This window comes from Primulina tabacum, chromosome 1, assembly GCF_025594145.1.
Source record: "Primulina tabacum isolate GXHZ01 chromosome 1, ASM2559414v2, whole genome shotgun sequence".
In the NCBI taxonomy this organism is placed as follows: Eukaryota; Viridiplantae; Streptophyta; class Magnoliopsida; order Lamiales; family Gesneriaceae; genus Primulina; species Primulina tabacum.
The window spans coordinates 36,015,499-36,028,635 of NC_134550.1; the positions used below are offsets into that span (position 1 = coordinate 36,015,499).

General features: G+C 35.3%; 1 protein-coding gene across 1 annotated transcript; it reads right to left on the bottom strand.

The window, feature by feature from the left end:
* Window positions 1–2,417: 2,417 nt before the first annotated feature.
* Window positions 2,418–4,134, bottom strand: LOC142508549 (F-box/LRR-repeat protein At4g14103-like). The gene is made up of 3 exons (XM_075619537.1): window positions 3,166–4,134; window positions 2,800–2,943; window positions 2,418–2,720 (listed from the first exon to the last, which is right to left on the bottom strand). Exons 1-3 carry the CDS (start codon window positions 4,120–4,122, stop codon window positions 2,418–2,420), a joined length of 1,404 nt encoding a protein of 467 aa, XP_075475652.1. The 5' UTR covers window positions 4,123–4,134.
* Window positions 4,135–13,137: the final 9,003 nt, after the last annotated feature.

A 13,137-nucleotide genomic window follows, 5' to 3' on the forward strand; every position in this document is an offset into this window, starting at 1 on the left:
AATTGACTCTCGAAAGAGCGTTTCGGGTTTTGGCCTCCATTCCACCTAGATTTCGACCCTATCATTTTAGGAACATTATTTTATGATTTTTCAGCGTATTTTAATCATGAGTATACGTCGTTCAGTGTCGGTTCAGGTTGGCTCGGAGTCATGATTAAATGCGAAGTCATTAGGCGTCATAGTCGCATCTTTTGAACGTAAATTGCATAGTTGGTCATGTTTAAGCTATTGCATATTTTTCATGGCACAGTTAGGTTGCAGCGAGCCTGGGAACGATCCAATCCAATCCAGTTGGTAAAATTACAGGAATTTTCATTACGCCAGTTAATTATTTTACGTGCATTAAATAGAAAATGATTATTTTTGAGATTTATGCGATATGGCTTGTGGTTCATTCACTATGTGGGAGTGTTATTTTATACGGTCGCCAGTGACCGATCAGTTCAGTATGGTACCACCCGGTCGCCAGTGACCGGCCAGCTCAGTTCAGTTTCAGCCTCCCCGGTAGCCAGTTACCGATCAGTTCAGCTTAGTGCAGTGGCCACAGGCGTAAAACATAATCTCAACAGAAAATTTTACCAGATATTTCAGTACAGGCTCCAAGGAGCAAATATTTTTACAGTGATTTCCAGTTCAGTTATGCACGTATTATAATTGCTCAGTACAGATTATTTTCAGTATGCCTCAGGACAGGATATGTTAACTCATGCATATTTTAAATTCAGATTTTTACTCGTTACCTGTGATATATGCATGCTGAGTCTTTAGGCTCACTAGACTTGATTGTTGTAGGTACTGATGAGGCCAGGGCCGAGGGCGGGGACCAGTGAGCCAGCTTGGGTCGGCAGTAGTGGCACCCGAGGACCTCAGAGCAGCAGTTGTTATTTTCTTCGCAAACAATTTTTATCAGTTGTTGGATATTTTTAAATCGTTGTTGTTGGCAAAACTTTGATTTTCTTCCGCTGCAATATTTTGAAATATTGAACTTGATTCACCAGTGATTTTATGAATGAGGCCATTTAAGTTCTTTTAAAAAGAAAATTTTTAATTTTCCGCAAATTTTCCAGAAAGGAGTTTTAGGCCCTTCACAGATGTCCTCGCCCCCGATACCGTGGTTATACGTAGATGGATCCATCGAATATAGCTGATACGATAGAGCTGATGCGAAAGCCACAACTAATGAATTGAATTCAATTAAAGAAAATGTATACGTATATGATGATATGATGAGACATGTTTTGACACGTTATGCTATTATAAGACATGTTTACGTTTATGCTTTCAAGATAATGAAATATATGTTGATTACAGTATTTTTCACTGTTGTATGTTATTTATATGTACTTGCTATTAACGTTACCTGTGTGTTGAGTTTTTAGACTCACTAGGTGTGAATGATGAAGATGAGCATTTTGATCAGGAGACTGGGGGTGCCGTGGACTGAGTGGGCGGAGTTGGCTATGCGCACGCGAACCCGAGGACCTTGTATTTTTTCGCAAATATATGATTTTATGGGAAAATGTTTAAGAAAATTTTTAAATGGTTGGCGTTGTTATTGTGTTGAGGGTTTTGATAGATTTTAATATGCTTGTTGTTTTATTCTCTAAATGGAAAATTTTTAGGTTGGTTGTTATTTTCATAATTTTAACTGCAGTTATTTTATTCGGCAATGAGATGATTTTATAGAATACATGATTCAATTTTTTTGGAATTTGTAGGCATAGTTTCAACCATTGTATTTTTTAAAAAAAATGTTTTGGTAGAATTTTAAAATGAGTGGATGTTTCAAATTCACCCGAATCACGTCAATTATTTTTTACCTTCAATCTCAACCTAATTTTAGTTCATAGCACACTTATTATTACAAACATTACACTTTATATTCATGTATAAATGTCGCACATGCATCGCGTGTGTCTCTGCCTCTGGTAACAAGAGAAATTTGTATTGGTGTCGAGTTCTACCAATTTTTTTTTTTTTCCGGATAAGTGGGCCATACAGGAAAACATGTGCCAAGGCCTGTGCCACAATGTATGCTCCAAAAAGGACCAGTATTTGCCATCTTTTTAGAGAACATTATGAAAACTGATTTGTTGTGTATAATAACCAAAAGTTGCTTTCAATTTTCACCCCTTTTGAATCCCTTTTAAAAAATCCTTAAATAAATAATTATTTTTCAAAAATATGACGACAATATAAAAATGCTAACATTCATACCAACAATCGACACGCAAAGCAGCCATCGGAATACTAGAATGAATTATCCTACGCATTTAGTAACTATAACAGAGTACTCTAGAACAAAATTAATACAACGATTCATACTTCCAAGAGTAGAAAAAAAAAAAATATATATATATATATATATATATGGATCGAGCTAAACAAGAATGTGTCGATTGAAAAAAAAATGATTTTCATCCAAAGAAACGTTCAAAATCTGACATATTTTTTATAAAAGAGTCGACCCTAAAATTTCCATCCTTAAATGCATTCTTCAGTTTCGTCCAAAAGTTCTCCTCGGTTTGGCTTTCGTCGGATCTCTTTCTGTAGAGCCCCAACATTTTCTTCAGTCCTACCGCATTGGTCAACCAAAAATCTGCTAAATGAACTTGTGCTTTCCTCCCGCTGAATCCACGAAACTGAACTTTACTAAGGTGACATGTAATACAAGACGGCACAGATTCCACCTCATCATAGTTGTCATCATCCCATAACAACTGTAAAAACATAAGTATTAGCTAGGATAAGAATCCAGAGGGATCGGGCACTCGATCAGTTCTATGGAAAAATACTAACCATATCAAAAACGATCGTCTCAAGAATTGGCATTGCATGAAGCATCTCGAGAACTGATCCAATCTTGCATTTGCCTAAAAGTTCTAGTCGTTTCAACCTTTTAAATTCAGGAAGTGGAGGCCCCTGTTTCGATATCACAATGCCCTAACACAGAAAAAACAGTTGTTATCGCCATAAAAAACAAGGTAGAAAAACCAAATAAATCACAGAGGAAAAATGTAAGAGTCGGATTCAAGCTTAAACAAAAAACCGCCTCAATTTATGCAAATCACTCTTGCTCTTTACTTTGGAAAGACACTAATCACAAGACCTTCGATCAATCATATATATGTAATGAGTTAAAGTAATATGGTTAGGGAAACTAACCTCCACTACACAACCTGCTAGCTTCAAATGTTTTAAGCTGAAGCATCTTTTCAATAAGAGACGAGCAGATAATCCATCCTTTTGGACAAATGGAAGATCAAAGGCAAGAAAGGGACAATTTACAATTACGGAAAAAACCGATGACGCGCTTAAATCAAAACTCTCTACAAAATGGCCATAGAGATGAAACTTCAGAAGCTTGGCTCCAGATATCTTGATCCGGCAATTCCCTCCTTTAGGAAGACCCAAGTAGTTTGTCACATTGAACTTAGACAGTGCCGGAGCCTTGATTTCCACAGACTTCACTTCCAACCATTTGCAATTGTCTAGGTCAAGACTCTCCAGGACCGGGAAATCAAACATCGGTGTATTGGAAACACAAACGTTTAGAATTTCAACTCGGGCAAGATACAAAATCTTAAGGTTGGAAAACCAGTTGCCCGCTGGAACTCTAAGAGTACAAGGTAATCGAAGTTTCAGTATAGTCAATGACTTGCAATTAAAAAGGCAACGGGGTAAAACAACACCTTCATGATCATAGTTTATCTCTACATGCTCGACATTTCTCATCAATGCAGTAGATATCCATGTTCGCAGTCGACTAGGGCTGTACTTGTACAAAAATTTTAGACGAAAGGTTTTTATGGTCGGAATCTGTAAGAAGAGGAGAATCCTATCGACAAAGTTAACGGCACTCTTCTCCCTAGCCCTCTTCCTCTTCCGTGAAAACCGCTTTGTCTCATCTATGTCTATATTGTAAATACAAGTCCACTTGTATTCCCAATCTTTGGACAATGCAGAAGTCCGAAGAGCATCCTTCGCCGGTAGGAGAGATAGAATATGACTGATAATATTCTCCGGTAAATTACTAATGATGTCTTCATCATGGTCGTCTGTAACCGACTCCTCTCTCGGTTTCTTACCGGCGTTGTTGTTAACACGAATTCTTTCACTCATGATTTTTAACAGTGAGACCTGAAATATGAATTAAAAGAATCTTTAGAACTCAGTTTCTATCAAAATAAGGTGGAAAATTGGGAAATCATATCATGAAATTTAACAACACATGAACATGATCAAGAGATGAAAACCAAAAACCTAACGAAATTTATGAAACAAAACCCTAGAGACATGTACAAAGCACTGGGATTCAATCCTAAAAAAGAAAATAGTAGGAGTGATTAGAAAACCAAATAATTAACAATTAAGCTAAAACCTGAAGAAATTTACGAAACAAAACCCTAGAGACATGTACAATGCACGAAGTGTTTTCTGGAATTACTTTTGGAGTGCCGGCTGGAATTTGAATGAGCGGTGAAGCATTTTTTTTCTTTTAAATTATGAACATATTTAATTTACCTTGATTATATATCTACAATTTTTAAAATTTAATTATTATTTATAGCATCTTTAATTTACCTTGATTATATATCTACGATTTTTTAAAAACTTAATTGAAATAACATTGTGTGTTTAATTTAAATTTTATTTTTGGAAGAAATATCATAATGAATATTTGAAAATCTTTTGGTGAGAACAAGTTATTTTCTTGTTCCTAAAAAAAGGGGATATGAGTATAAGTAGTGGTAAATCACGATATTTTAAATTTTGTTTAGTCCTAAAAAATGTATGCGTGGTAATATTGTCAAGTACAATATATTGAAGTGGTTTATTGTCAAAAAAAATAATAATAATAACAACAAATTGAGGGATTTTAAAAATATTATTAACAAAAGTAAAATTAAATCTTTAGATATATACGCGTATTCTTAAAATATTACTGCTATAAATTTCACATTTATATTATTAATAATATGATTACTTAAAAATAAATGCATGAGATTCTTAAGTAATTTGTTATTTTTTCTCCTACACTTTTTTTTTGGGTAAACGGGGAATTTTCTTCTTGGTTGATTAATTTTATATCGATGAACACTCCTTATCAATAAACGTGATACGAAATTACCATTCAAAATAAGTTATAAATGATACCGAATTGTGGAAGAAAGAACTCATTTTGGAATAGATAAGATTCATTAAAATAAAACGATATATTTATCCAGATGTCCTCTCCACCTATAAATATACACATATGTCATTCTTGAAAATTTGCGCCTCTCAAACACCTTAAATTCGAGAAGAGCATCCACAAGGTTCTGCAGCATTTTCGGAGATTTTTCAAGGAAAAATTCTGTCCAAGTTCGTGAAATTATTTCCATTACTCTAATGCTCAAAATCCAATCTAAACCGTTTGGAATATAATAATCTATGTTCTAAACAACATATCTAAAATTCAACCGCATCCAACAGTTCGTAGTCTCGACAAGAAAACTGTTCATATTTTAGACGAGAAAAGCATACCTACTATTTTTCATCCATAAACTGGAAGAACGATTTCCAAATCCGATCTTCATCTTTCATAATTTAGTTCATTGACTTGTGAACATATTGTCCAATTTTAAGCTCGATCTAATGGTTCAATAACTTCTGCAAAGTAACTAAATTTTGGTAGATAAATTCCAACTTGTTTTTTAATCGTTTTTCAAGCAATACTATGGTAAGTGGGGTTTTTTAATATAATTTGACACACGTGTTCTTTAAAGTAGGTTTATATTTTAAAAGAATTCATATATTAATTGTTTTATTCTTTGAAAGTTTGGTTCGATCATGAATTATTTGTTTCATGTTGTGTTGAAAGTACCATATGTTTAGAGCATTGTTAAAATTCAACTGGATATGAGAAGAATTTCCGAACTATGATGTGATATGAGTCTTACACGATGAGATTGAAATAGTTACATGTCCTAGCCCCTTGTAGCGGAAAAAATTAGGAACCGATATCAGTAAACTATAGAAAGGAGATAAGTTTCAATGCTTACTATGATTTATGTCATGGCGCCAAGTTTATGAAGTACGGTGGCGTTTTGCGATTATGATATGTTTTGTTAAGATTTCAAATATATATATATATATATATATATATATACATGAATCTTCAGAGATAATTGTTGGTCCACTTTTGACTTAATTGGGCTCCGTGATTCATGCCGAGCACTTCAAGTGGTAAAGCAAGCTCAAGAAACTAAAAGCATTCTGGAAACATGTTACTAAAAACATCGGTATTGACCATTTTTAATAGGTAATTAAAGTTGCATCACATAAAGCTCGACCAAATATTGAAGGGAGTGCAACGACAAACCATATCTGTTGTTGGTGAAATAAATGAATGGATTGTGAGCCCCGTTTATAGGTCCCATATGGCATAGTTTTGAGCAGGTTGAGGCAGTTGATTGGCACTAAACTACGATTATAGGAAGGAAACGGGTCCTTATAAATGGCATATGAGAAAATCTCACAGCACTATCTGCACTTGGGTGTTATTGGATAAGTGGAGTGGGTTATAGTATATATTATATATATCTTGAACGGCCTTCACTTACTGAGTATTTCACAAAATATTCAACCTTACATTCACCCTCATATAAGGACGAGGAACAAGTTGAAGAAGAAGACCAAGAATATTTTTGGAGATGATGATGAATCTCTGGCCAATGAAGACCAGTCGTTTATTTCCTTTATTTGATTAAAGTAATTATTGGAACATTTCATGTTCGCAATCTTAATTTTGATGTTAACAAAACTTGTTTGTTTGTTTGTTTTTAATAATCTACCTTAGTGCGCAGATAGCTGCAACTGAAATAATCAGTTACGAGCCTAAACTGAAACTGTCGAAGACATCAACTGAAAGCATCAGCTGATCAACCAAACTGAACTAGTTAAACTGAAGAGGCGTAAATAAATTCAACTGATTGTTCAGTTGATAGGGGGTTCAGCAGAAGAACCTCAGAAGCTTGGCCAGCCGAAGGAGTGTTCAACTGATGAAGAGCCCAACTGAGATCAGTTCAACTGAACAAGAGTGAAATCAGTTCAACTGACGAGTCAACTGATTTCACCAGACCACTTGAAGAACAGTTCAACTCACTAGTTCAGAACATCAGTAAGGAGCAATCAGTTGCAGATCAAGACAAGCTGAACTAAGTGGGATACAGCTGTGCATAAAGTTACAATAACTTTTGTCCAGTCAAAGGACAATAATGGACGTTGCATCAGAGCTTGAAAACAAAAGTGTTCCAGAAAGAACAAGACAAATTTCGAGGAACAGATTCAAAATGCAATGTATACAATAATTGAGTCTCATTGTACGATCAAACTTCGCGCCTACAAATAGAAGGTGAAGATCAGTGAAGAAAAAGAACAAGATAAATAAAACACAAGAGAGAAATGAGAAGGGCTCGCTTCAAAGTCATAGAGAAGCATTCAGCCAAGTCGGAGGAACACTTCAATGTGTTATCAGCATAGATTAGAAGCATATTTCCCTCAGCGTGTGAGAACACTTTCGGGTAGTGTTCAGAGATCATTTCTCTCACATACACACACACCACCACTCAAATACAGTCTTGCACGAAGACGTTAAACTTGTGCATGTAGTCTTTCTCACATAGACATTAAATAAGTGTTGACTGGAAGTTGCTGCCTTCAGTCTAGTCTAGGAGTTCAGTTTAGGCAGTAGTCTAAGTCCTAGCTGAGTGGGTTTGTACAAAGTATTGTATAGATCAAAGTCTTCTAGTGAATCCTACCCGAGGTGGTAGAAGGGATGACGTAGGAGCAGTTGCAGTCTCCAAACATCCATAAACATATATTGTGTACTTTAACTGTTAACCCCTTGCTTTAAACTAACTTGATCAGTTCGAGTATTATCAGTTTAGTTCTCACCATAACTGAACTGATACATGTGAGAACTGATCCCCCTTATCTTCAGTTAATCAGCTACACGAGATTAAAATCCATAAAATTTATGAGTGTTTCTTAAAGAATGATTATTTCGAGTGTTTTTCGCTTGTTTTTAACTCCAAACTCGATCTAATTCATCGGTGAATACATTCTTAGAACACGAGCCATTGCAGCTCTTGGAGAATATTTTGTTTGAGGCACCACAAGTTACTAGGCAGACGATCCTTCAATTGGTATCAGAGCTAGCTGTTCTAAGAAAGACATTTGAAAACTGATATCTTAAAACATATTTTAAAATGGATTTCAAAATCCTCTTAAATATTTTATATGCTTGTTATGAGAAGAGAGAAGATTTTTAAATCTGGAACTAACATCGTAGCTACCTCTCTCGACTCATTAACATTGTTGTTTTTAGTAGCTTGAAGGTTTTTGACTTCAGTTGACAGCAGTTCAACTAAACTGCTCTACAGAAAAGATTTTAGTTGCAAGTCTACCTGTTCAACTGATCATTAAAAGAAACCCAACTACCAGCTGAAACTGATGAGTTAAATGGAGCTTAATCATCAGTAGTACCACCGCTTAATTGCCATATCAGATAAAATATAGATGATCAATGCGGTTCAGCACTAGTTCAGTCCAGTTTGAGTCAGCTCGACCAGTTAGACAGCACAGAGATCAAGTTCAAAGGCAAATTAGCTGATCTTCTGGAAGAAGAAACTCACAATTTGTGGAACAGTCAATGCATTCAAGGCAACCACTTGTTAGTATATTCAGTTCTATTATGTGTAAATTAACTGATGATTGATGTTATTTAAAGTATGCTAGTGGATTAGCAATTTCCCTTACACTGGTTGATATGTGCAGATGTATAATATAAGGGACGCTTATTTGATTAAATAAACATCTTGTTCATCCAGTTAGCCTTGACATAACTGAATTGCTATTTTAAGATTTGTTGTCAAAAGTGCTTGATTGATACTAAAACTTTGTTAATCGCATAAATAATTATATTTTTGAAGGGGAGATTTTCATTCAGTTTCTGAGGGGAAGTTTTGTTTAGAATCATCCCTCGAACTGAAAAACTGTTTTCAAATTATTTTATTCAGTTGTTGAGGGGAAGCATCTCTTTCTGCTATTTCTCGAACTGAAAAACTTTTCAAAGCTTTTCTTTATTTCTTTAATTCTCTTCTGAGAGAACTTCTTTTAGATTAAATTGCTCAATTTTTGTGATCATCAAAAAGGGAGAGATTGTTGGAACATTTCATGTTCGCAATCTTAATTTTGATGTTAACAAAACTTGTTTGTTTGTTTTTAATAATTTACCTTAGTGCGCAGATAGCTGAAATTGAAATAATCTGTTACGAGCCTAAACTGAAGCTGTCGAAGACACCAACTGAAGGCATCAGCTGATCAACCAAACTGAACAAGTTCAACTGAAGAGCCGTAAATAAATTCAACTGATTGTTCAGTTGATAGGTGGTTCACCAGAAGAACCTCAGAAGCCTGGCCAGCCGAAGGAGTGTTCAACTCATGTAGAGCCCAACTGAGATCAATTCAACTGAACAAGAGTGAAATCAAATCAACTGACGAGTCAACTGATTTCACCAGACCAACTGAAGACCAGTTCAACTAACCAGTTCAGAACATCAGTTAGGAAGAATCAGTTGCAGATCAAGATAAGCTGAACTAAGTGGGATACAGCTGTGCGTAAAGGTACAATAAATTTTGTCCAGTCAAAGGACAATAATGGATGTTGCATCAGAGCTTAAAGACAAAAGTGTTCCAAAAAGAACAAGACAAATTTCGAGGAACAGATTCAAAATGCAACGGATACAATAATTGAGTCTCACTGTACGATCAAACTTCGCGCCTATAAATAGAAGGTGAAGATCAGTGAAGAACAAGAACAAGATATATACAACACAAGAGAGAAATGAGAAGGGCTCGCTTCAAAGTCATATCAGCTTAAGAGAGAAGCATTCAGCTCAGTCGAGTGAACACTTCAACGTGTTATCAGCTTAGATTAGAAGCATATTTCCCTCAGTGTGTGAGAAAACTTTCGGATAGTGTTCAGAGATCAGTTCTCACACACACACACATCACCACTCAAATACAGTCTTGCACAAAGACGTTAAACTTGTGTATGTAGTCTTTCTCGCATAGACATTAAAGAAGTGTTGACTGGAAGTTTCTGCCTTCAGTCTAGTCTAGGAGTTCAGTTTAGGCAGTAGTGTAAGTCCTAGCTGGGTGGGTTTGTACAAAGTATTGTATAGATCAATGTTTTCCAGTGAATCCTACCCGAGGTGGTAGAATGGATGACGTAGGAGCAGTTGAAGTTTCCGAACATCCATAAACATATTTTGTGTACTTTAACTGTTAACCCCTTGCTTTAAACTGACTTGATCAGTTCGAGTATTATCAGTTCAGTTCTCACCATAACTGAACTGATACATTTGAGAACTGATCCCCTTTATCTTCAGTTAATCAGCTACACGAGATTAAAATCCATAAAATTTATGAGCGTTTCTTAAAGAATGATTATTTCGAGAGTTTTCCGCTTGGTTTTAACTCCAAACTCGATCTAATTCATCGGTGAAAACATTCTTAGAACACGAGCCATTGCAGCTCTTGGAGAATATTTTGTTTGAAGCACCACAAGGTGCTAGGCAGACGATCCTTCAGTAATAAAATGCTTCCGCATTCATATTTGTTTTATTCACTATTATGTTGGAAATTTAGGCTTGTAAAAACGATATTATTTCAAGTTGTTAATGAAATATATTGATTTTGGTTATATTTAGCTACGAGATTTATTGTTTGGTGATTTACGATTATTGAATAACGTCGATTGTTTCACGCTTTGGTCATGGTACATGACATATCACTCGTTTCAGTCTACTCAACGACATGCAATAAAAAAGGCAACGGGGGCAAAATAACTCCTTGATGGTGATAATCTATTTTCAAATCCTCAGCATTTCTCATTAATACTGCAGAAATCTAATTATATAATTTGACTAGGGTTGTACTTTGCGAACACGACAAATGGAAGCTTTTTATGGTTGCATTCTGGGAAAAGAGGAGAATCTTGTCTACAAAGTTAACGACACTCTTCTTCCTCGCCCTTTTCGGTGAAAACCACGTTTTCTCATTGATATCTATATTGTACAACACGGACGTTCGTGGAGCATACTTTGCGGATAGAATATGAGGTTTGAGGTAAATTACTAATGATGTCTTCACCATTGTTGTCTGTACCAGTCGGTCTCGGTTTTTTTTCGGGCATTGCTGCTATCAAGATGGAGGCTTTCACTCAATACTTCAACAATCAACCTGAAATATCAAAGAAAAACTCGGTCTCTAAATTAATGCAAATCCTTCCAATGCATGAACAGATAAAAGCAAAAGCATAACAAAATATACAAAACAAAACCCAAAATCACACATAAAAATAATGTGGATGAACAAGGAATTAATACCCTTATTATACACTAAAAAAAATAGATTCTTTAAAAAAACCACGGCTAAATTTGTTAGAGTAGATGCCCTGCAAGCCAACTGTTGGCTAGGGATTTTATTGACTCAGTTGTAATTAACAATCTTTATTTTAATATAATTTATTATTTCGTGGTTTGTTATTTGTTTATCTGTATACCCATGTTATCAAACATAGATAAAGACCTTGATTATACTTTAATACAAATAAATCGCAATTCGATGTTGAAACTCGTTTGTAAACACTGTATGATCTAAATTCGTTCCTAGTCGATTCAGCCACCTAAATCATGATAAAGGTCGCTTGAGTTCGAGAATAACATCTGTGATGTTGTGTACTGCGTTTCTAGGTAAGGGCATAGAGATGTCCAAACATGCAGATGAGTATTCATATTATGATTATACCAAACAACCCTCCCTCGGATTTTCCAAGTGTTTATCATTCATCGAGAGGATAAGTCTGTGGTTATGATTGTACACCATTAGTTGTGGGGACCCGGACGCTAATCATTTTCTTAGTCATCTTTGAGATTTAATTATCAATTAAGATAAACAGGGTCTAAAAATTTTTCTTTTTACAAATGTAAGTGCGGAACGTAATGGAATTTAACTAATATACATCTCAGTATAAAAGTAATGTACAACAATTATTCAAACTAGTTTAAGGTTCAACTTCTAAATTTCAAGTGTTAAACCAAGTCTACAATAAGTCCGGCATCACCACTCTAACTCATCTTCTCTCATCATCTTCTTGACCCCGATCTTGTCCCACCTGTTGTCATGCACACATACAAACAAGACAACAGCCGGATACTCCGGTGAAAATAAATCCCAGTATAAATAATGTATACATGCAGTTAACTGAATTAACATAAAAACATGAATTATATCTTATCACATGTAGCATAATCTGGCAACATGTATCAATACCAGTCTGTAAATAAAACATGAATCGTAATCTACGAAACATAAATCAATACGGATATGTAAATCAAATTCTAGTCTCAATATCCAAGACTCGACTCATCTCTCATTCTAATCTAGTCTAGGGATCCCGGTGAATAAGAACGTAACAAGTCTCCCACCTACTACCACCAGTCGCAGTGACGGTACGTTCTTATTTCTGGACTTTGGTCTAGCTGTATCGAATAATCTACAATAAGCACAATATCTGTATCTTAAGCACATCGATACACCAAACGTCCAGTGCCTTGGCGTATCTACCAAGACTAAGCCTATTCTGACAATGTGCAATGGGTCAGTGACAAGTCTGTCAAAATCTAACCCCTCTGTCAGTGACTCTTACTTAATAGCTCTCTGCTTCCTACTTCTAATTCAATCGAATAAACATACTCATTAAAACACAAAGGTATAAAAACAATACCATACAAGTATGTGGTTTAGGGAAACTCGAGTTAAATCTAACTCAAGTCGATCTCCCAATTGACATCCATTTATACCTTTCTCTTCTCGGTCTGATGAAGACGAAGTCTTGTATTCCAATCTGTCCATATCCAATCTGATAATGACAATCATATAAATACCATATCAGTATATAACTCAATTCAAGACCTGTTCTGATCAATACTCAAATCGGTATATAATCTGATCCATATCTGAACAAGGTACAATCTAATTCATATCAATGATATCACGATACAATCGAAATCATTATTGAATCTGATC

What these genes read in the sequence shown, in the direction of transcription:
- LOC142508549 (XM_075619537.1), bottom strand. Translation starts at nt 4,122, where the DNA reads ATGAGTGAAAGAATTCGTGTTAACAACAACGCCGGTAAGAAACCGAGA. An exon ending in TAGCAGGTTGTGTAGTGGAG is followed by an intron (nt 2,944 to 3,165) that starts GTTAGTTTCCCT and finishes TTTCTGTGTTAG; the next exon opens with GGCATTGTGATATCGAAACA. An exon ending in AGACGATCGTTTTTGATATG is followed by an intron (nt 2,721 to 2,799) that starts GTTAGTATTTTT and finishes ATGTTTTTACAG; the next exon opens with TTGTTATGGGATGATGACAA.